Below are 23994 nucleotides of genomic sequence, written 5' to 3' on the forward strand. Positions count from 1 at the left end.
CTTTGTTTTGCATGCCAGCCATATAGATCATTTCATCAATTCAGTGCATTGAGGTAGTATAAGGGAAAACAATAACAGAATGCAGAATAAAGTGTTACAGTTATAGAGAAAGTGCAGTACAGGGAGACAAGAAGGTGTGGGGCCATACCAAGGTAGATTGTGAGGTCAAGAGTCCATCTTATCGTACTAAGGGACCGTTCAATAGTCTTATAACAGCGGGATAGAAGCTTCAGTAGAAAGCGATCAAAATTCAGCGAAGGTACCAGAAGATTGGCAAACAGCCAATGGAATTCCCTTGTTCAAATAAAGAGGAAGAAAGAAGGCCAGTTAGTTTAACATCTACTGATGGCAAGATGCTGGAGTCAATAATCAAAGAGGATTGAGCTAATCCTTTCCCAAAACTGAATATAATTAAGCCTAGTCAATGTGGTTTTATGAAAGGAAGATCAAGTTTGTCAAATTTGCTCAAATTCTTTGAAGTTGTGACGGGGAGAAGTGACAGTGGGGAATTGGTAGATGCAGTATAGATTTCCAAAAGGCATTTGACAGGGTAAATGTTTTCACTCGTGGAAGAGTCACAAACAAGGGGCTCATAGTAAGGGGCTAGCCACATAGTAAAGGGCTGGTCATTTAAAACTGAGGTGCAGAGAAATTTCTTCCCTTAGAGGGCAATGAATCTCTGGAATTCTCTGCCCCTCAGGATAGTGGAAGCTAGATCATTGGATATATTTAGGGTGGAGATAGATAAATATTTGAAAGATCGAGGAATTGAGGGTTATGGGAACCGACACAGAAGAGAAATTGAGGCCAGCATAGATCAGCTACGATCATATTGAATGGCAAGGCAGACTTAAGGGGACGAGAGACCTACTCCTGCTCCTGTTTTCTGGTGTTCTTGTGTACATTACAACAATTTGGGCCACTCCTAAAAGGAATTCATCAACTGTAAAGTGCTTTGGGACATCTTTAGTTTGTGAGAGGCACTGTATCAATCCAATAGCCTGCTTATCCTTTGTCACACAATGGAACAACTGTGCAAAAATGTTTGATTCAACCAGTGATGAGCTGGCAGGAGAGTGACAGCAGGCAGCTGGTTCCACCATTGCTATCTGAGCCACAGCTGTCTTGATGCATCTGGGCCCTTTTCCAGCAATGGTTGCTGCTATCTGCCTTTTGCTACCTGAACTCTTTCCAGGACCATGTCTGGTAAGATGCTGCGGACCTTTGGATCTTTCAGAATTGCAGCATGGGTTCCGCACAGAAGGAGGCCCCCCTCAACATATCTGGCTCCAGATAAGGGCAGTCCTGCTGCTCCCACACACTTCCCCTTTCCCCATTCATTCTTTCCTTTCGGATACTTATCCAGCTTCCTTTTGAATGTTACAATTGGATCTGCCTCCATTACGATCCCTGACAGTGCATTTCAGACCCTAATCTCTTGCTGCATAAATTTTTGCTTTTTTTTACCATCTACCTTCATTCCTGTATCCTTTGGTTTGTGGCCGTTCTGTCAATGGGCACATTTTCTATCCATTTATATTGTCTAAATCTTTTCTGATTTCCCCCCACAATCATGTCTGTTCCAAGGAGCACAACCACAGTTCTCCTGTCCTTATAACCTTATCTCTGGAATCATGTAATTAAATCTCTTCTGCACTTGTTCCTCCACCATCGCCAGACCTAAATTGTAAATCTCCTTACTTAGTGGCATGGAAGTAGCAGAGGGGATAGGGGGACTCTGTTGGTAAGAAATGAAATCAAATCCTTATGAAGAAGTGACATGGAATCAGAAGATGTAGAATCCTCATAGGTAGAGTTAAGAAACTTCAAAGGTAGAGAGACCCTGATGGGAATTATATACAGGCCTCCGAATAGTAGCCTGGATGAGGAGTATAAATTACAACAGGAGATAGAAATGGCATGTAAAAAGGACAATGTTATGGTGGTGATGGGGGATTTCAATATGCAGGTAGATTGGGAAAATCAGGATGGTACTGGATTCCAAGAGAAGGAATTTGTAGAATGCCTACGAGATGGCTTTTCAGAGCAGCTTGTGGTTGAGCCCAGTAGGGAAAAGGCAATTCTGGATTTGGTGTTCTGCAATGAACCAGATTTGATTAGGGAGCTGAAGGTAAAGGAACCCTTAGGAGGCAGTGATCATAATATGATAGAATTCACCCTAAAGTTTGAGAGGAAGAAGCTAAAATCGGATGTATCGGTATTACAGTTAAGTAAAGCTAACTACAGAGGCATGAGAGAGGAGCTGGCCAAAGTTGATTGGACGGGAACCCTAGCAGGGACGATGGTAGAGCAGCAATGGCATGAGTTTCTGGGAGTAATTCAGAAGACACAGGATCAGTTCATCCCAAAGAAGAAGAAGAATTCTAAAGGGAGGATGAGGCAACCATGGCTGACCAAGGAAGTCAAAGACAGCATAAAAGCAAAAGAGAGGGCATACAATATTGCAAAAATTAGTGGGAAGCTAGAGAATTGGAAAGCTTTTAAAAAACCAACAGAAGGCAACTAAAAAGCAATAAGGGGAGAAAAGATGAAATATGAAGGTAAGCAGACCAATAATATAAAAGGGGATACCAGAAGTATTTTCAGATATATGAAGAGTGAAAGAGACGTAAGAGTGAACATCAGATCACTGGAAAATGACGCTGTAGAGGTAGTAATGGGGAACAAAGAAATGGTGAACAAACTAAAAACTTTGTGTCAGTCTTCACTGTGGAAGACGCCAGCAACATGCCAGAAATCCGAGAGAGTCAGGGATCAGAAGTAAGTGTAGTCGCTATTACTAAGGAGAAGGTGCTTGGGAAACTGAAAGGTCGTAGATAAGTCACCTGGACCAGATGGACTACACCACAGGATTCTGAAAGAGGTAGCTGAAGAGATTGTGGAGGCATTAGTAGTGATCTTTCCAGAATCACTAGATTCAGGAATGGTTCCAGAGGGCTGGAAAATCATCAATGTCACTCCACTCTTTAAGGACGGAGGCAAAAGACAGGAAATTATAGGCCAGTTAACCTGACTTCTAGATGCTGGTAAGGTGTAAGAGTCCATTATTACGGATGAGGTTTCAGGGTACTTGGAAGCAGATGATAAAATAGGCCAAGGTCAGCATGGTTTCCTTAAGGAGAGATCTTGCTGGACAAATCTGTTGGAATGCTTTGAGGAAGTAACAGACAGGATAGACAAAGGAGAGTCAGTGGATGTTGTTTGCATGGATTTTCAGAAGGCCTTTGACAAGGTGCCACACATGAGGCTGCTAAACAAGATAGGAGCCCATGGTATTACAGGAAAGGCACTAGTATGGATAGAAGATTGGCTGACTGGTAGAAGGCAAAGAGTGGGAATAAAGGAGGCCTTTTCTGGCTGGCTGCCAGTGACTAGTGGTGTTCCGCAGGGGTCAGTGTTGGGTCCACTACTTTTCACGTTATATGTTAGTGAAGGATGAAGCATTGAGGGCTTTGTGGCCAAGTTTACAGATGATACAAAGATAGGTGGAGGGGCAGGTAGTGTTGAGATCAGCCATGATCGAATGGCGGAGCAGACTCAGTGGGACAGGTTGGGAGAATGGGCAACAAAGTGTCAGATAGAATACAGCGCAGGGAAGTATATGGTCATGCACTTTGGTAGAAGGAATAAAGGTGTAGAATATTTTCTAAACGGGGAGCAAATTCAGAAATCGGAGGTGCAAAGGGACTTGGGAGCCCCAGTGCAGGATTCCCTAAAGGTTAACTTGCAGGTTGAGTCGGTAGTAAGGAAGGCAAATGCAATGTGAGCATTCATTTCAAGCGGACTAGATTATAAAATTAAGGATATAATACTGAGGCTTTATAAGGCATTGGTCAGACCACATTTGGAGTATCATGAACAGTTTTTAACCCCATATCTAAGGAAGGATGTGCTGGCATTGGAGAGGGTCCAGAGAAGGCTTACAAGAATGATTCCGGGAATGAAAGGGTTAATGTATGAGGAGCGTTTGATGGTTCTGGGGCTGTACTCACTGGAGTTTAGAAGGATGAGGGCGGATCTCATTGAAACCTACCGAATATTGAAAGGCCTGGATAGAGTGGACGTGGAGAGGATGTTTCCAGTAGTGGGCGAGTCCAGAACCAGAGAGCACAGCCTCAGAATAGAAGGATGTCCTTTTAGAACAGAGATAAGGTGGAATTTCTTTAGCCAGAGGGTGGTGAATCTGTGGAATTCATTGCCACAGATGCTGTGGAGGCCAAGTCATTTGGTATATTTAAAGCAGAGGTTGATAGGTTCTTGATTAGTAAGGGCATCAAAGGTTAAGGGGAGAAGGCAGGAGAATGGGGTTGAGAGGGAAAAATAAATCAGCCATGATCGAATGGCGGAGCAGACTCAATGGGCCAAATGGCCTTATTCTGCTCCTATGTGTTATGGTGTTATGGTATTTACACCAGAAGTCCAACGGCTCACCACTGCCTTCCCAGAGTCAACTTGCTGACCATGCTGACCAAGTTTTCTACTTGAGCTAGTCCCATTTCCCATGGGGAATTAGGGAGAGGCATTAAATGCTGCCTTTGCCAGTGATGCCCAGATCCTGGATAAATGAATAAATAAAAACAAAACCTGGGGAAACAGTGCATATTTCCCTCCAGTCTAAAAAGCAATTTTTCACCACTGCTTTCTGTTTCCTTTTCTTCCACGGCCTTCAATCTTGATTTCAGGCCGATTGTATGGGACTTTATCCAATACCTTTTGAAGTCTTTATAAAAATATGTCAACATATTTATCCTCTCTATGATTTCTTCACAAAATATTGTCAAGTTGGCAAGACATGATTTGCCTCAATAAATCCCTACTGGCATTTGCACCAATGACTAACCCTTTCTCTGTCGTTAGGATGTTTGTAGAATTTTCCCCACCACCACAGTTAAACTGACTAGCGTGTGGTTATTGGGTTTATCTCTGCAACCTTTTTTGGACATTTGCAGTTTTCCAGATTTAAAGCACCGACCCTAACTTATCGATTTTTGGAAGATTATGACAAAGGCCTCTGCAGTTTTCTGCCTTAATTTTCTCAGCAACTTTAGATCTGGATCAGTTGATATATTCACTTTTAAGTGCAGCAAGGGTTTCTGGTACCTCCTCTTCATCAACAGCATTGTGTCTCTCTGTAGATGTATCTTTTCATCTTCTCAGCTATAGTAGTCCAATAAGGATGGCCACTAGGATATCTCTGCACCTCGTGTAGGCAGAGCTCCCTCACAGTTTCCTCAAGCTAATATTTACCAGCGCCACTGGGAATTGGGTACAGCTGCTTCTGTTTCATAGGCTACCTGAATATATGAATGTAGCTTTACAAACAGCACCAAAGTCAGAGTCAAATTTATTGTCATATGCATGTATACACAGGTGCAATGAAACACTTACTTGCAGCTGCATCACAGGCACATAGCATCAGATAAACAACATTCACAAGAAAAATATAAATTAGCATAAATTAAACAATTTTTACAAGAAAGGACACAACTAGAACAAAAGAAAAACAAAGTCTATTGTAGTCCAAAGTGTTCATAGTGTTGCTATACTGAGATAGTGATTAGGGTTGTGCAGGTTGGTTCAAGAACTGAATGATTGAAGGGAAGTAGCTGTTCTCGAACCTGGTGGTGTGGGATTTCAAGCTTCTGTTTTTCAATGGAATGGAATATCTGCCTGGGGGAGTATGCACACCAGGGGGAGAGAACGAGTATATAAGCCCTGCCCTCAGCTCCCCTCCCCTTCTTCAAGTGTCTTACCCATCCACTGTGAGGCAGAGATTGTCCAAACAAGGATCAAAATCTGGGAAGGAGAAGGGTGACACATTATGCAGGTTTATACCTCCATTTGCCATCTGGGCTTTGCCTAATCTGGAGATGAAATTTTTGCTGAATTGTCACATATATCATTTATTTTTCACCATAAGATCATTGACTGAAATAATACATGTCATTTTGCACTGGTGGCCTCCAACTCCCTGTTATGAGGGATATGTGGATGAGTGGGGTTGGCAGGGTGAGAGGATGGACATGGCATGAGGGGTGGGCAGCTGAGAATCATACTCAGCCTAGTATTGTGTGAAACCTAACAATCAACATCACATATAAGAAAACTCGGTATGTCTGATGCTTTAATTTGACTTTCATTATCCAATCACTTGCCAAGGCAAGGAGGGAATTACTTTCATGTTGGCTCTAAACTAGAGATTAAATTTCCTTAAAGAAGGGCACTTATATTCCCAAGGACCCTGTATCTATAAAGTCCAACTGCAAAGGGGGAAGATGGAGAGGTAGCAAAAAGATTTTAGCTCTCTGTTGCCCTCAATGGCTTGGCCATTCATACCTTTGGTAAAAAGCCATTTAAATTTTTTTTTCCAGATTTAGCAAGCAAGTAAAGGAAAATTGGATAGGGAGGACCTTGTGCCATCGAGATAGTTTACCCAAATTTCTACCCATTTAAGTGGAGATATAATTAAGTCCACTCCAGAGCTCCATTATAGTAGGTGCAGTAATAATGACACAAGTTTCATAGCTTCCATATCCCCTCAGTACATCCCCTCAGTAGCTGTGTACAAGGGAAGAAACATCTTATTTACTGTGGGGCAGAAAGAGAGGGAGGGATGGGGATTGTAGGGAGCACTTCAGAGGAGCAGTTGGTTCATAGAGAGGATTGAGAGAGTTGTTTGTGCAGATGATCAGGAAGGAGCGTGTGGGTCGGGCGGATTGTTGGAGGCAATTTGTTGAGCAGATGGAGGGTCAGAGTTGAGCGGCCTCTGGCTGTGAGACCTTGGGAATGAACAAATCTCTGGCTCACGCTGAGACTTTAGGGGAGGATAATCATGGAAACAGCTTGAAAAAACTTGTTTACTTACAAGATAGTAGTGGATTGAAAGTGTATCTTGAAACCAGCAATAATTCAACCAAGCAGGTCTACAAAGACTTTTTTTCAATGTGATTACTGATCTGGGATATGTGCAGTTAATGCACCATAACTCTTAATGAAGTGGTGACAGGGTGGGCACCAACATTTGTCCCAGGCCTCTCCATCCCCATCACATCCCTTAACAATACTCGCCCCCACACAGCAAAGTCCACCTCACTGCCTCATACCCATGCTGAAGATATCAAAATGGAGACACAAGAGACTGCAGATGCTGGAATCTGGAGCAACACACAAAGCACTAGAGGAATGTCCATTTCCCTCCATAGACGCTGCCTGACCCACTGAGTTCCTCCAACACTTTGTGTATTGCTGTGTGAAGATATCAGATGTGGTTTTATTGACCAAATGCATGTGTTTACTTTCCGCCTAGCGTTATCACAAAGTTATCCTTGTGTTTGTTCGTAGGATTAATTATATAGTAGCACCCTTTAGGGATGTTAAATCTGTAGATCTAGTGGTGGTTTGTACTGAAAGATGGATATGATTCATTCTGTTCACTTAAAAGGACGATGAAAGATTGAACAGATTAACGTTATCAACAAAGCAGGAGCTGCGATTGAATACTTTGTTGAAACAAAATTGTATTCAAACTTTACAGAAAAGCTGATTACACTTGAAACTTAAGGATATGATCAAATTAAGGTCATGGATTTAACACTGAATGTACTATGCATTAATTCATAATGTAGCTTATAAATCACTTTGATGTGTTCATATAAGGTATAAAGGCAGAACTCATAAAGGGAATATTTTACAATGAAACAAGTTTAGGTGTCAGCATTGCTTATCGAGTTGAAGAACAAATTTTTGGGCAATTTGCCTTTAATGCTGGTATTATCAGTAGGTTTGAGAACAATGCACCAATCAGTCGAGCACATCATGGGATGTTCTGGAGTGAGAAAGTGCTGGATGCCATTAAGTATTCAGCAGGGTCAATGGGGCTTTGCCAGAGGGCGCACATTGTAACTGTTACTGCTGGGTAAGAAACCGCCATTGGCAGGTCACTCATTCTGCCTCTTTGTGATGGTAACATTGCAGATATCTGGAACAGGCTGGTGGATAATAAGTAAAAACAAAACACAGGAAGCACCCAACAAATTAGGCACCATCTCTGGAAAAGGAAACAAGAGTTAATGTTTCAGGTCAACACTTCGTTCTGACAAAGGGCCTTTGGCCTGAAATGTTGTTGTTCGGTGATAATGTGCTAATTACGGGTGCTCCAGTCTCCTTCCATTTCCCAAAGGCACACTGGGAGGTTAATTGGCTTCTGTAAATTACAACAACTTAGTGAACAGCAAAAATAATCAAAGTGAAGTTGATGGGCAAGTGTGCGAGAGAAAGTGAGCTTGCAGGGTTTACGGGGAAATGAGAGAAGGAATGAGACAGATGAGATTGTGCCCCTCGGTGCTGGTATGAATGGCCTCCTCCTGTGTCATTATACATATAAATACCTTTTAATTAGGAAGCTAACAATGTCATAATAGTCACATAAATACACATGGGGGGTGGGGTTTATATTGCAGTTTTATTTTGCTGGAGCACAGATTTTTCCACTTAAGCATTGAAAATTTTGCAATGGTGTAAATGAGTAATTTGTGACGATGTTACTTGTCACAGTTTCTGTCTTTTTCTCTCTCTGTGTAAGATACTGGAAGTTCAAAGTAACTATGGTACTTTGTTATCTCAAAGAAAGACTTAATGTCAGGTTAGCATTCTTCTTGCTGTGGCTTCCTCCACGGAGACAGACAGACTGCCTGGTAAGTTTTACAGATGACAATATTACAACAATGTTGGGAGCAGCTGATCACATGATATAATTTTTCAAATGATATCGACTGATGTTAGTATCCCTCCTTTAATGACGAAAGAAATAAAAAAAAGTCACATAACATAACTGTTCGGTGCTATACATAGAACATAGAACAGTACAGCACAGTATAGGCCCTTCGGCCCACAATGTTGTGCTGACATTTTATCCTGCTCTAAGATCTATCTAACCCTTAGCACAAAGTTGTCCAGACCTTTAAACTGAGCAACTGTCCTTCCAGAACTGGTCCCAACTGGTTGCAGTTCTCCTGGGTCCTGTAGCTGAGCTGTGGGGTTCTGACTCAGCTGGGTTAGGTGTCCATCCTTCAGTATCCCCACATCTGCTCTGTTAAGCAAGCCTCTCCAATAGTCTTCCTGTGATGGTGCCTGTTCCTCCGATATGGATGCCCCTCTTTGCTGTGACTTCATATGGTCTGGGATGTTTTGTGTTCTCTGAGTCACGTCTGCCTGGTGATACACCTGGTGTTGGCCTTTGTCCTCACTCCATCCCCATCTTAGCAGTGGCAAGTCTTTCACACCCCTGTTGTAGTAATGGGTCTGTTTTTTTAATCATGTCCAATTGTCTTCTACCCCTCTTTAGTACTTATGGTTCTGGCAGCCTTTCTGTGTTGGGTGTAGAATTCCACTTCATCTACTCATAACCTCACAGCTCCAACGACCTGGGTTCGGACCTGACCTCGGAGGCTGTCTGTGTGGAGTTTGCAAGTACTTCCTGTGACTATTTGGGTTTCTGCTGGGGACTTGAGATTCCTCCCACATCCACAGACTGTGGTTAAGTTAATTGGCTAACTGGAAATTACCCCTTAGTTTAGGTAAATAACTAAAGAAGCAAAGTGGGATTGATGGGAATTGATATGATAAGATATCTGTACATAGATGTACATTGAAACACATAGTGAAATGCATCTTTTGTGTAGAGTGTTCTGGGGGCAGCCTGCAAGTGTCACCACGTTTCCGGTGCCAACATAGCATGCCCGCAACTTCCTAACCTGTACTTCTTTGGAATGTGGGAGGAAACCGGAGCACCCGGAGGAACCCACGCAGACACGGGGGGAACCTACAAACTCCTTACAGACAGCGACCGGAATTGAACCCGGGTCTCTAGCACTGTAATAGCATTACACTAACCGCTACACTACCGTGCCTGCCCACTCTTCCTGTGCTATACTACTTAAGTAAACACAGTCTTTGCCCAGTAAAAGATGTCACCCCTTGGGCTAGGGTGTTGAGGAAGACAAGATGGCTTAAGTAGAAGTCTGACTATAATGATTAGGCCACCTTAAGCAGATCCTTGGCCACCTCGTGGCAAAGAGATACAATTACATGTTTACCAATTACTTTGGTTATCTGCCACAGACAGTTCGATCCACAGTGTGATCTGGGGACATAAAACTTTAGATGCTTGAATCTGGAGCAAAAAACAAACTACTGGAGGAACTCAGGGTCAGGCAGCATCTGTGGAGGGGAATGGACAGTCGACGTTTGAGGACGAGACCCTCCACCTGGACTGACAGAGTAGAAGGGAGATAGCCAGAATAAAGAGGTGAGGGGAAGGAGTGGGGCAAGAGCTGGCAAGTGATAGATGGATCCAAGTGAGGAGGGGGTGATAGGCAGATGGAGGAGGGGGGAGTGGAAATAGTGACGGAGGCTGGGAGGTGATGGGTGGAGGCAACAAAGGGCTGCAGATGATGGAATCTGATAGGAGAGGAAGGTGGAGCATGGAACCAAATAAGGGAGGTGGGGTGGGCAGGTTGGAACAGTGGGGATTCAGTGGGAGGAGTGTGTGTGGGTAATGGGCAGATAGGTGGGGGGGGGGGAAGAAACTGGGTGATTGGGGGCTGGGGATGATTGAGTGTGTGTTGGAGGAACTGCGTTAGAACATAGAACATTACAGCACTGTACAGGCCCTTCGGCCCACAATGTTGTGCTGACATTTTATCCTTCTCTAGGATCTATCTAACCCTTCCCTACCACATAGCCCCCTGTTTCTCTATCATTCATGTGTCTATCTAGAGTATATTCAATGTCCCTAATGTATCTGCCCCCACAATCTTTGCTGGCAGTGCGTTCCATGCACCCGCCACTCTCTGTATAAAAAACTTACCCCTGACGTTCCCCTTATATCTTCCTCCATTCATCTTAAAATTATGTCCCCTCGTGTTAGCCATTGTTGCCCTGGGAAAAAGTCTCTGACTGTCCACTTGATCTATGCCTCTTATCATCTTGTACACCTCTATTAAGTCACATCTCGTCCCCCTTCTCTCCAAAGAGAAAAGCCTTAGCTCACTCAACCGATCCTCATAAGACATGCTCTCCAATCCAGGCAGCATCCTGGTAAATCTCCTCTGCACCCTCTCTAAAGCTTCCACATCCTTCCTATCATAAGGTGACCAGAACTGAACACAATACTCCCAAGTGTGGTCTAACCAGCGTTCTATAGAGCTGCAACATTACTTCGCAGCTCTTGAACTCAATACCCTGACTGATGAAGGCCAACACACCATATGCCTTCTTAACAACCCTATCGACCTGTGCAGCAACTTGAGGGATCCATGGACATGGACCCCAAGATCCCTCTGTTCCTCCATACTGCTGAGAGTCCTGCCATTAACCTTGTATTCTGCCTTCAAATTCGATCTCCCGAAGTGTATCACTTCAAACTTACTGTATCCGGGTTGAACTCCATCTGCCACTTCTCAGCCCAGGTCTGCATGCATTAATCAGGAGAAGAAAGCAAGTGACACGGGGGAGCAGGTTACAGTGTGATCTCTTCCTTTCACCCCTTCCATTCTTTAAACAGGTTATCATCTTGGAAATTTAGCTGCTTTGGAGGCTTTATTTGATTCGTCATACACTATCTCAGGTCACTGTCTCTCGGTGGAGTCCATGTTATTTCAGTCGGTAGGGATCAAGGTCAGCAGTAAGTATTCTGATTCGTGTATGGCATCCAAATCTGATAGTTTCATCAGTCAGCACTTCTGACACCATGCATCAGTACCTCCCCTGTGTTACAATACAGGAAAATAGTCATTCAAACTAACAAAAGGTATTTTATTAAGTAATGGATAGAAAAGGTTTAGAGGAATAGAGAAACACAGGCAAATGGGTCTAGCTTGGATAGACATCTTAGTCGGCATGGATGAGTTGGGCCAAAGGGCCTGTTGCTGTGTAACTCTATGACTCAAAATAGAAATACAATGTCAAGGGAGCTTTCTTCTTATTGTGACTTTCACCACAAAGATATCCAGACTCCTTGGCAAGTTACACACGAAGCAATGTTGCAGCAAAATTGAGTGCAGTTGATGACATGATATGATTCTTGGAGTGACACCAATGAATATTACATTGCATGCACTTATGCAGGGTCGCATGCACCTGCAGGGTGTGACCCCTGCGTATGTGCATGCAACTGTTTGTGCAGATCTACTTGTACGTACAAATACCTGGATGTGTGAGGGATAACTCAAGTGGCCTTAATGCTGAACCAAAGCAAAGGAAGAGAGAAGTAGTTGCTTAAATAGAGTTTAGTGAAGTGTGATATGCCACACATCTCACACTGGGAACTCAATTGTTTATTGTATTTCCTGATGGAGGGTCTCGGCTCAAAACGTCAACTGTTTATTTCCCTCCATTGATGCTGCCTGACCTGCTGAGTTCCTCCAGTACTTTTTTTGTGTATTGCTCCAGCTATATCCAGGATCTGCAGAATTTCTTGTGTCATTGTACTTACCTTTTTCTGTGTGGCTCCTGTTAGAGGACCTGAATGAGGCTGATCACACCTGTTACGGGCCGATCACCAGCAAATAGTTTTGTGGAGTAGATAAATCTGCTGGGTACTGATAGGTGCTCATGTAAGGGAAGAAGGTGGTGATTTCCTTGTCTCAAATCACCAGTCCAACAGACGTCGCAGATAATTAGCCTGGACCATATTTCACAAACCACTATTTCCTGTTCCAGATACAAAGGAAATACATGTTGGCCATAAATCAACACCTGTCACAAGGTCAATTTTCGAAGGTCATCTTGATAAGAGAGTGAAGGCTGTAGTCGCTCTTTTGAAGATGTTATCTATGAGAACAAATGAAAGGGTCCTTGGAAGAAGTCATTGTCAACAAGGCATTGTTGCTGTTGACTGACGGAAACAGATCAAATCAAGAGAAGTGACTCAGTGTTCATGCGATGAAAAGTAGCCTTTAATAATAAAATAACAGCTTGTTGGTGTGGCAAAATAGCTGAAGATGCTTCACAGATATACGGTAACAATACTCCTTGAATGGCAAGCAAAGAAACGGATTTTTGAGAGATGACTTAAAGGTTATCAAGTGTCATTGAAAAGCTTGGTTTAAGGAGGACCTTGAAGGAGGAGAGTCAGTGAAGAGGAAGGCCGGATAATGAAAATAAGTGTGTGTTGAATGGCTGAAGGCTATAACGTGCTGGCTTGGAAGATGATATTCTGTTCTTTGAGCTTTGATGAAACAGTGTAGGAGCTAAAACAGAAGGGTCAAAATGGGAGTGAGATGGAGAATTAAACTGATAGCCAGCTGGAAGCTCAGGGTCACCATTGCATACTGAACATTCTGCAAAGCAGTTTGGGGTTCTGTTTGGCTCAAACAGCTGTAGAAGGTTATATGTTCTGACACCTTGATGTTACCCATCGAACATTGCAGGAACACTGGAGCTATTGCCTGCTCCTTGAAAACTGAGTGGATTTCTAACTGAGTTGCAGATGCCTGGAGAAATTGCTCAGCAGTGATATGTGGACCTGGTAGCCAGGCAGGGAATTTGGCAAGACAGATCATCTGAGTGTTTCTTATTTCACTCACGAACACAAGTTTTAGCCATCCTTTGATAGATCCTGCTCTTTCTAACCTATAGTATTTCTGGGCTATGAGCCAAACAGAGGTTAAGGATAATCTGGTGTGAGATATGGTTTATTTTGACATTCTTTAAAGCTGGGTAAGGAGTTTCCCCATATCTCATACACTGGCAAATGGTCAAAAGTAATAATGACTCACTGAAGAACATTGCCAGTTGGCACTTGAACTAAGCACCTGTCTGTTTTTCTAGATGGAGAATGTCTCTTGGTGTATGGAGGTTTGAAGTGGAGGGCCCATTATTAATATTTTTAAAATTGGAGCATGTCCCTCAGGCGGATCCTGATATTTGAATCCTGGGAAACAAATGTTGGGGAGAATTGTACATACCCACATAAACCCCACCAATCTATTAAATCTCAAACGTTCAGTAAAATGCAGGAGGAAATTGGGCCTGTGGCTAGTTTCTGCCATTCTTTAATAATAAAGTGAATCACAGTGTGTTATACTACATTTAAGTGAAGTTTAAAATGTGCTGCAATACATTGTGGAGTGTATTATTGGTAAAGGGCCTGATCTGGACCACATTGTTGGTAGGAGCATAAGGCTGCTGTATAAATATGTCTCTACCTCAGACCTATTTGTAAAGCATTTTAGCAACATAACTGATGAAGTTACTTCCACACTGTGGGCTGGACTGCTTCACAGAGCATCTTTGTGTAACTTCACTTTCAGGAAAACAACCAAAAGACTGATACAAAGGCTGGTTGTGTAACGATGGAGGGTGCTTCTGTTTTTAGATTAAAAAAAACAACATTGTTTTTTTTGAGATATTTTAAAATGTGGAATCTTCACAGACTCACTTCATATGAACCTAGGAACCATATCCAGCACTTTAGTCAGGAGGCTGGCATCCACCGTACTGTGTCTCTGCAGCTGCTCTTTCTACAGCCACACCATTGGACAATTGCATTTTGTCAAGAGGAATTTCTGGCTACCAATCCACATTTTTCACATTGTTTTCCTCGTGGTAATCGACCTCATGTGATATCACATTTTGCACACCAGAGCTTCTCCATAGAGCAGGGCTTTGATTGAGCATTGGAACTTTCTTGCCGAAAGAAATTTGACTTGTCCCCTCTCGATGTTTCTGTTGAAAAGATTCTTTTCAAAAAGCTTGGCTCTTGTGTCTTCTCCCCCTGCCTCGCCACATTAATTCTTTCTTTCTGCTGCCGAGGCAGTGTTCATCACCCCTCTACTGACAGTCATCGCCTTTACCCCTTCCAGTTATAATGAACTCTCAACTGGTTTTGTACTTCTGGTGCTGCAGGGATGCATTTGGTTATTGTTATAAATACTGCTGCCGTTGGATACCAACTATGTACAACAGAGTTTACATCAAAGTTAAAAAAAGATTTATTTCATGTCCTTTCATGATTTCACTTGAAAAGGTGCTTCAAAACTAGAATTCTTGCCTGCCACAGGGAGACCTGGGTCTGATCCCTTCCCACTATGGTGCACTTCATCTTAAGTTAAAGTTGTGGCTCAGTTTACTATTAAGGCAAAAGGTTATGGTCAACTGAAGGTTATGAGTTACAAAAATGTAAACCGAACTCTAGGGCATCACAGTGACATCTTAACTAAGACTTGTCCATGTCTCAGGTGGGTAAGAAATTCAGGTGGCATCACTTTGAAGAAGAACATGGGAACTATCCCTTGTATCCTGGTCAATATTTTCTCCTCAATCACCATTATTAAAGAATCAAATTAAATACTCATTATTACATTGCTCTTTGTGAAATTGTTATTTTAGAAATGTTTATTGTGTCATAAATATTGTTTAGAACATTAGGGATAAATCAACTTTGTTTTCAAAGTGATGTCATGTGCAGGAGCAGAAAAGCTTTGGTTTAATATCTCACTTGAAAGTTAGCACTTTTTGTTTATTTATTCACTCTTCAAGATGTGTTTCCGTAATAGCCCTTGAGAAGTCAGTAACGAGCTGCCACCTTGAGCTGCTGAGAAACAAAGGACTGCAGATGCTGGAATCTAGATGTGTCATGGACGTAGGTGGGAAGGGATTGGACCGGGGGGGGGGGGGGGACAGGATAGTGTCCAGGTACAAAGATATGAGCTCAGTGGGACAAGAGCATGCGGAGACAATAGGTCTGCTAGCACAGTCCACCTTCTAGATTTTGGGGAGAAGATAGAAGCGGGCAGTCCTAGTTTGCAAGACTATCATGTTGGTAGCTCTTGGGGGGGTAGTGGGGGGGAGATCTCCTGAGGTGATGATGTCTGTAATGGTGCAGGAGATAATGTCTTGGTGGTCCCTGGTGGGGTCATGGTTCAGGGGTAGGTTGGAGGAAGTGTCCAAGAGTTGGCATCTGGCCTCTGCAAGGTAGAGGTCAGTACGCCAGACTACCACGGTACCACCTTTGTCAGCTAGTATGATGACAATGTCAGGGTTGGTGCTGAGGGAGTGGAGAGCATAGCGTTCAGAAGGGGTGAGGTTGGAATAGGTGAGGGGAGCAGAAAAGTTAATATGGCTGATGTCTCGCCAACAGTTGGCTATGAATAGGTCCAGGGAAGGTAATGGGTCCAGTGGGGGAGTTCAGGTGGAAGGAGAGGGCTGGAGGCAGGAGAATGAGTCATCAGAAGGGGGAGGGGACTTCTCACCGAAGAAGAAGGCACAGAGGCAGAAGTGGCGGAAAAAGAGCTCGGCATCTTGCCCGGCTCGGAATTTGTTGAGGTGGGGGTGTAGAGGCGCAAAGGTGAGGCCTTTGATGAGAACAGACTGCTCAGCCTCAGAGAGGGGGAGATCAGGGGGGATGGTGAAGACCCGGCAGGTGTTAGAGTTGGGGTGAGAGGAGGAAGGGTGGGGGGAGGGGCTGGGCTGGTGAGAGGAAAGGGGTGAGAGGGGTTGGGAGTGGTACGGGGTGAAGAGTGGGATGAAGGGTTGATGGAGGAGAGGGAGGGGGAGCGGAAGGAGAGGTCAGAGGAGGGGATAAGGGTGGGTTGGGAGTGGGCTGGTGGAGGTGCAAGGTGGGATGCAAAATTAGTAGACGGGGGAAGAAACAGAGTAGAGGCAACAGAAGGTGAAGCCTGGAGAGAGGTAAGCCCCAGGGAGGAAGGGGGTAGGAGGAGCAGAGAGTGGTGGAGGACAGGGGGCAGGGGTGTCGGGGTGAGATGGGGAGGGGTCCGAAGGACAGTGCGGTAACAGGAACCTCCGACCGGGTGGGCGGGGGAGTGGTAGGTGGGTGGCGGAGGACCGTGCAGTGGTGGGAACCTCCGACTTGGAGCAAGTGGGGAATTGGGGGGTGGGTGGGCTGGAGGAGCATGTGGCAGCAGGGGTCTGGAGGCGGGCAAGCTGCTGATGTCCTTCTAGTGAAGGTTATCCCACAGTGCTGTTGGGCAGGGCATTCCAGCATTTAAACCCAGCGATGAAGAGCCAATGTCAACACTTCCAAGATAGGATGGTGTGTGACATGCAAATGGTGGTGTTCCCATGTACTTCCTATCCCTGTCCCTCTTGATGGTGGGATTTGTGGATTTGAAAAGATGCTTCAGAGTAGTCCAGGTGGCAGCTGCAGTGCATTTTGTTGATGGAACACACTGCAGCCAAGGTTCGAGTGCTGGTCAAGCGGGTTGTGTTGTCTTGGTATTTGGTATTGGTATTGGTTTATTGTTGTCACTTGTACCGAGGCACAGTGAAAAACTTGTCTTGCATTCTGATCATACAGGTCAATTCGTTACACAATGCAGTTACATTGAGTTAGTACAGAGTGCATTGAGGTAGTACATGTAAAAACAGTAACAGTACAGAGTAAAGTGTCACAGCTACAGAGAAAGTGCAGTGCAATAAGGTGCAAGGTCACAACAAGGTAGATCATGAGGTCAGAGTCCGTCTCATTGTATAAGGGAACCATTCAATAGTCTTATTACAGTGGGGTAGAAGCTGTCCTTAAGCCTGGTGGTACGTGCCCTCAGGCTCCTGTACCTTCTACCTGATACCATGTCGGTCCTGGGCAATGTAAGGCTCCTTGAGTGTTGTTGGTGCTGCACTCATTCAAGGAAGAGGAGAGCATTCTATCATTCACCTGACGTGCCTGGTAGATGGTGGAAAGACTTTGAGGTATTTGAAGATGAGTATCTTGTTGTATGATACACAGGCTCTAACTTGCACCTGTAGCCACAGTATGTGAATGATCTTTTACACAGCAAGTGGTTGATATGTGGAACACACTACCAGAGGAGACACTTAAGTAGGCAAGGCATGGAACAATATGGTCCTAGTGTGAGCAAATGGAATTATTGTGGATGGACAAAAACATCAGCATGGATATGGTGGGCCAAAGAGCCCATTTCTGTGCTGTATGATTCTGTGGCCCCATCACTGGATGTTATTATTTTGTCAGCACACAATATTGGTCTAATGGGCACAGACACTAAGGGTCTGTTTGTCAGAAATAAGAACAGAAAATGCTGGGAACACTCAGTAGGTCAGGCAGCATCTGTGGACAGAGAAACAGAGTTAATATTTCAGAATTCTGATATTGAGGGACATCTGCTGATGGTTTGCTTGAAACGAAACAAGACCACGGTGATTCAAGCATCCCAGCAGTGTGAAGCCAAAGGGAAGAATAACAAAGAGCATTGCTTGCATTGACTAGGTGGTGTTGATAGATTGTACAGACTCTTCACACTAAATCAAAATCCTACTGAATCTATTCACAGGTTGGTGTACATTGGAGGAAAGAGGGTCACTGGTGCTGGAATAAGGTTAATCCTGTTAGCAGGCACTGAAGCGACATTGGCCAGATGGTACAGTGAAATTCATGGGATCATCCAGCATCCTTCACACCCCCACTAAAGAAACTATCATTGTGTTGGGATGGAGTAAGAACTGGTGAAAGTGAAGCAAAGCTCCATCTGCTAATTGTTCCAGGGAAAGAATCCAGTTTGTTAGCCTGCTACTGGCTGTCAAAGATCAGGCTAGATAGAACAATTGGAGGAGAGTTGGAAGCAAGTATTTCACTCAATGAGTGATGGGCAACTAAAGGGGTGAGAGACAGAAACCCTCACCACATTTAGAAAGGATCTGGATGAGCACTTGAAGAACCATGACCTATAGAGCTATGAACGAAGAGCTGGAAAGCAGGAATAATCTGAAGTTCATTTTTGGCTGGGATGGATATGATATGCCAAACATTTTGAAGATTCTGTAACCCTGTAATTATGTGACTTTGACTTGCCATAGCCATCCACTCAAGAATCTTGAGGGAAACAATGTTCTAATCCTGTTCTTTTAACAAAGGGGGTTAAACAGCTTCTCCCCCACTGCCATCAAGTTCTTGAACTGACCCGAAAATCCTTAATTCTACATTGGACTATACTTACCTCAACTTGCACCAATGTCGCTATGTTTATTTTTGCTTACTTTGTCGTGTAAGTTATGTAAAATTTATGTTAATTTAAGTTTATGTAATTTATGTTTGTCATGTACTATGCTGCTGCTGCAAAAAATTAATTTTCATGACATTTATGCCCTGGGTATGTATGCCCATGACAATAAACTTGAACTTAAAACTTGGGATTGTTCTGAAGAATCTTTTCAGGGCTTCTGTTTCATTCACCATGAGTGAGGGGCCGTAAACAGACATAGTATTTCAGATGTGAATGAAGTAGTCATGTTGTAAGTGGATGGTTCTGTTTTGCTTTACACTTGAGCGTTTACTAAGGATCCAAGTGATTTTATGATAATATTTATCATTCACAATTTTGTGTCACTTCTTATTTTTTGCAGACAGCATCTAGAAGTTCACTCTGAAGAGGACACTAGCCCACAGCCAGTGCAGAACAAAGCCAATAACTCCGCAACCTACGCCACCATAGGAGACATTCCAACACCTGGCACTGAGTACCCAGTGTACTTCAAAGAAGAAATTGAGGATGATCTAAAAATATCACCATATGCAAGCTTCCACCTGGCTCCGGAACAAGGAAAAAGTATTAAATGTGACTGGTTGGAGAAGCTCTCACCTCAGGGGTAAAACAAGTTATTTTAGCTAATCCTCCTAGTTTGCCAGAAAAGATAAAATAGATTCCTGAGAACAGAGCTTTGCTCAGACTTGTCAGAGCCCAATGGGATAAGAACATACTTCTCCATTGACTAAAGAGTAAAGCACAGACGAGAGTAATTCCAGTTAAATCTCTCACGTGCTAGGTTACCAGCTGAAGGCCAGGCTCATGGACTGCATTGTAACATGTTCTGAAATAGGCAGCCTCGTGACTGGGATCCGATAACCACAAGTGAAGTATTTAAATGCTGACATTATGCAAACACAATGTTTGGCTTGGTTTTGGATGTTATCATTGACAAGCTGGCAGGTCAGCACACCCCTATCCACTTCCAAGATGTAAATTTGGATAAAAGAAAGTAGAGATACATGGATATATATAGTTACTTTTCACACCTCTATCATGACAAATTTAAAATCAATGAAGACCTTTTAATTGTGATCACTCATAAACACAGCAGTCAAATTGCACACAGCATACCATAAGTTGCAATGCTACAACAGTCTGTGTTAGAAATCTTGATTGAGTGTTCAACATTGGCCAGGATACTGAGGGTAGCTCACCCAGTGCCAAGGCATCAGTTGCATCCATCTGAGAGAACACATGGGGCTTTGGTGTAACATTTCACTGAAAGATGATACTTGTGACAGTGCAGAACTCCCCCTACACTGAAGCGTCAGCTTTATTTCTATGTTCAACTCTCTGGATTGGAAATTGAACTCACAATCTTCCAACATGTATTTCAATTATTTCATTGTAACAAAGAAGGAAGCCAGTCAACTCGTTGATGCCACCTCTCAGAGTAATCGCATCAATCCCATTCCCCCATTCATATCCCTGTAAACACTGAGTCATACAGCTTGGAAACAGGCCCTTCGGCCCAACTCATCCATGCTAACCAAGATACCCATCCAAGCTAGTGCCATTTGCTGCGTCTGACCCATATCCTTCTAAACTTTTTCTATCCATGTACCTGTCCAAATGTCTTTTAAATGTTGTTAATGTACTTGCCTCAACCATTTCCTCTGCTGGCTCATTCCATAGATGTACCACCCTCTGTGTGAAAAAGTTACCCCTCAGGTTCCCACTAACTTCCCTCTCATTCTCCTACCTTCCACCTACAGTAGGCATAGTTGAGAGTAGCCTATTAACCTACCAATCAGCATCCCTTTAGCATGTCGGAGGAAGGTGGAGCATTGGGAGGAAATCCACACAGTCACAAGGAGAACATGCAAGCTCCACACAGACAGGGCTGAAGGTCAGGACTGAACCCTTAGAGGCAGACATGAGGAAGGTTGTCTGTTGAACCAGATCCTAGTCAACGAATCAATTTAGTTATGATAGCAATATAAAAAAAGGCTAAATAAATTACACAAGAGGATTTTGCTTCCAGTCTGAGATTTAAATGCAGATGCAGATAATGCCACAAGAGTTCTATAACAACTGTTCTGTGGCACAGTGCAATAGAAGTTGAAATGTGCCTAATGAAATCTTTTGTTCTCTTTCAACGAGCTAGAAGCTGCGTATTTCAGAGGCGCTACGTGAAATTTGATGGGAAGACCCTGATGTATTTCAGCAATGAGAAGGTAAGGCAGATGCCAAGCCAGGAGAGTCCAACTGAAGGTAAATTGGCTGATTCTATGGTCCTCAATAGTAGCTCAAAGGAGCACAGAACAGAGAATCAGAGTAACAGTGTTGCCGCCAAGACATTGACATGCTCCCAGTATCATCATTGAACACTCATTGTTTTCAATGTGGGGATCAAACCATGAGTTGCAGATAACACCACAGTCAATTTGGAATGAATATGAATGTTTTCAGAACTTAAGAAATAGGAGCAGGGTTAAGCCATACTCAAGAATGCTCCACCTTTTAATGGAATCATGGTTGATTTCATCATTGGCCTCAATTCCACTTTCCTGCTTGTTCCCCACAACCTTCAATTCCCGGATCATCCATCAAGCTGTTTGTCTCTGGCGTAAATTTATTCAATGATGCAAATCTCTATTGCTGTGCATTGTAGAGAAATCCAAAGATTCTCAACTCTCTGGGAAAAGAAATTCCTCCTCATTTCCATCATGAGTGGCCAACCCTTTACCCCAAGACTCTATTCCCCCGGTTCTAGATTCCCACACCAGTGAAAACATCTTCATTGCATTTACCTTGTCAGAATGTATTGTATTGTCAGTGATATCTAAGAATGAATAAATAAAAATAAAACCACTTCCTTGGATGAAGTTCACTGTTTCTATGGAGTACACCGGATGTTACAATCTGTTTGGGTACTCTTGAATATTGAGCAGGAGAAGACCCCTTCTCTTCAGATGATATGTGAGAACTTCTAGAAGTTGATTCAGTTTGTTTATGGGTGAGCAAGAGCAACGTCTTGATACACCCTTGCCCCCTCCTTCCTCCTCCTTTTGCCTGTTCCACAACCTCAAAGCAGAGGTGTGTACCTGCCTGCATAGGGAGAGATGTCGAACATGTGCTGAGCATGAGGAAGTGGGGGGTCTCTTTTATCAAGGTAACTTAGAGGTGAGGTTTTTATTACAATGAGCAATCCATTTTGCCAGCTCATCTGACACCCTCCCTTCCTCAGTGTGTAGTGCAATATCCAGGGTAATCTGAAAATGGATGAGAATAATTGAGAAACTGAATTGTAAGGAAGAGAAAACAAAATAGGGTTTCTGGAGTCTCAGTAATATTTTGTGCTCAATTTTATGTCACAAAGGATACAACCTTTGGGGAAATTACAATTTGCGATATTGATAATGTTAACAGGTTTTTAAAGAGTTTATAGATCATTCCTCTGAAACATTTTAATTAATTGCTGAGCTCTTTGCACTTGATTTGCTAACAGCTTTGCCCGCCAGTTCTATACAGCTCAATTTCAATACATTAAAAGGCATCTTTCAGATTAAATTGGGACATTGTTTAAATTGTGGCACTTTAATGTGTTTGAACATCAGTTTTCTGACATGATATTTTGCTCCATCTTTACAGGACCCCTACCCTAAAGGAGTAGTCCCCCTGGCTGTTATACAGATGGCGAGAACAGCTAAGGAAAATAAATTTGAAGTAGTTACAAGCAACAGAACATTTGTTTTTAGGGCAGAGAGTGAAGGTGAGTAGTGTGATGAGTTCTCCACGGGCATGTTGTGTGAGTAAGTTCTCTCGGGGAAGAAATAAGATAGAACTGCAGATTATATTTTCTATAGCTGTGTTGGGAATTCTGGATTTGAGAAAATGTGAAGAACCTGGAACAATTCTTCTTTGGTCGGAATCACATGTATATTTCCCTATGATGTAAAAAGAGGCCATTTGGCCCATCAAGTCTATGCCAGCTCTCAGAATAATCCCTTCAACCCCATTCCCCTGTTCCAGGAGTACATGCTTGCAGGCGAATGTGCAAACACTATATAGACTGTACCGAAGTTCAGGATTGAACCTGGGATGCTGAAGCTGTGAGGCAGTCACACTATCTGCTCTCTCACTGTGCCACTATTTGGTCTGAGAACCATCTCAGTTTAGACCAAGGTTGTGGTTTCCATGGTGAACTCTTCAGACCGAGCATGGCGTAGCCAGCAGTCACTTGCTTTATGATGCATAAGCATCCTGAGGCCTCCTTAGTTTTCACTCCAAAGTTTAATAATTGGCACCAATGCAAAGAGTCTTCCACACACTTCCCAAAGAAAGGAACACAGCAAAGTTGGCAGAAATACACAAGTCTACAATAAAAATCATCCTACACAGTAAATGAATAGCAAAATATCTGCAAATTCTAGAACCGTGAAATAAAAAGAATAATTAGTAATTTCATCAGAACTGTTTTGATGAAAGGCTTCTTACCTGAAATATGAACTGTATTATTCTCTCCATGGAAGCTGTCTGACCTGCAAATATTTCCACCATTTTCTTCTTTTTTTATAATCACGTCTCTGACTTCAAATATTCAAAGTAATAGCTCTGGAATGTCACACAAAAAAAATCGGAACTTTGCAAGGCCTTCATCGTACATCTGTTTATATAGCATTAATATTAAATTGAAGGTCCTAGGAATTGTTCTTTAGACAATAATGTCCCATGTCCACACTTCACCCATTCCTATCATGTAGTTCATGGCAACACATTGTTGTCTTGACCCCAAAAACCTTCACCCTTCTGAACCATCAGGATGATGCAATGCATGCTCTTAATGCCAAAGCAAGATTTCTTTGACACGATGGAGTTGCTTATCTCAGGATAAAATTTCTCTTATTTGTTTTGATTCATTTAGCCTTAACCACAAAGGAGTCCAGAGCCGATTTCTCATTTTATA

At 43.1% G+C, this 23994-nt stretch overlaps 1 protein-coding gene across 3 annotated transcripts in view; it reads left to right on the forward strand.

Annotated features, from left to right (window-relative positions):
• Window positions 1-23994, forward strand: part of arap3 (ArfGAP with RhoGAP domain, ankyrin repeat and PH domain 3) — a 197312-nt gene that overhangs the window by 99644 nt on the left and 73674 nt on the right. For all 3 annotated transcript variants that reach the window (XM_052014278.1, XM_052014279.1, XM_052014280.1), the window contains 3 exons: window positions 19402-19644; window positions 21193-21262; window positions 22680-22800. In XM_052014278.1, the coding sequence (XP_051870238.1) occupies window positions 19402-19644; window positions 21193-21262; window positions 22680-22800 (434 nt within the window). The remainder of the gene's footprint in view (window positions 1-19401; window positions 19645-21192; window positions 21263-22679; window positions 22801-23994) is intronic.

This window comes from Pristis pectinata, chromosome 4 (assembly GCF_009764475.1).
Source record: "Pristis pectinata isolate sPriPec2 chromosome 4, sPriPec2.1.pri, whole genome shotgun sequence".
Classification (NCBI taxonomy): domain Eukaryota; kingdom Metazoa; phylum Chordata; class Chondrichthyes; order Rhinopristiformes; family Pristidae; genus Pristis; species Pristis pectinata.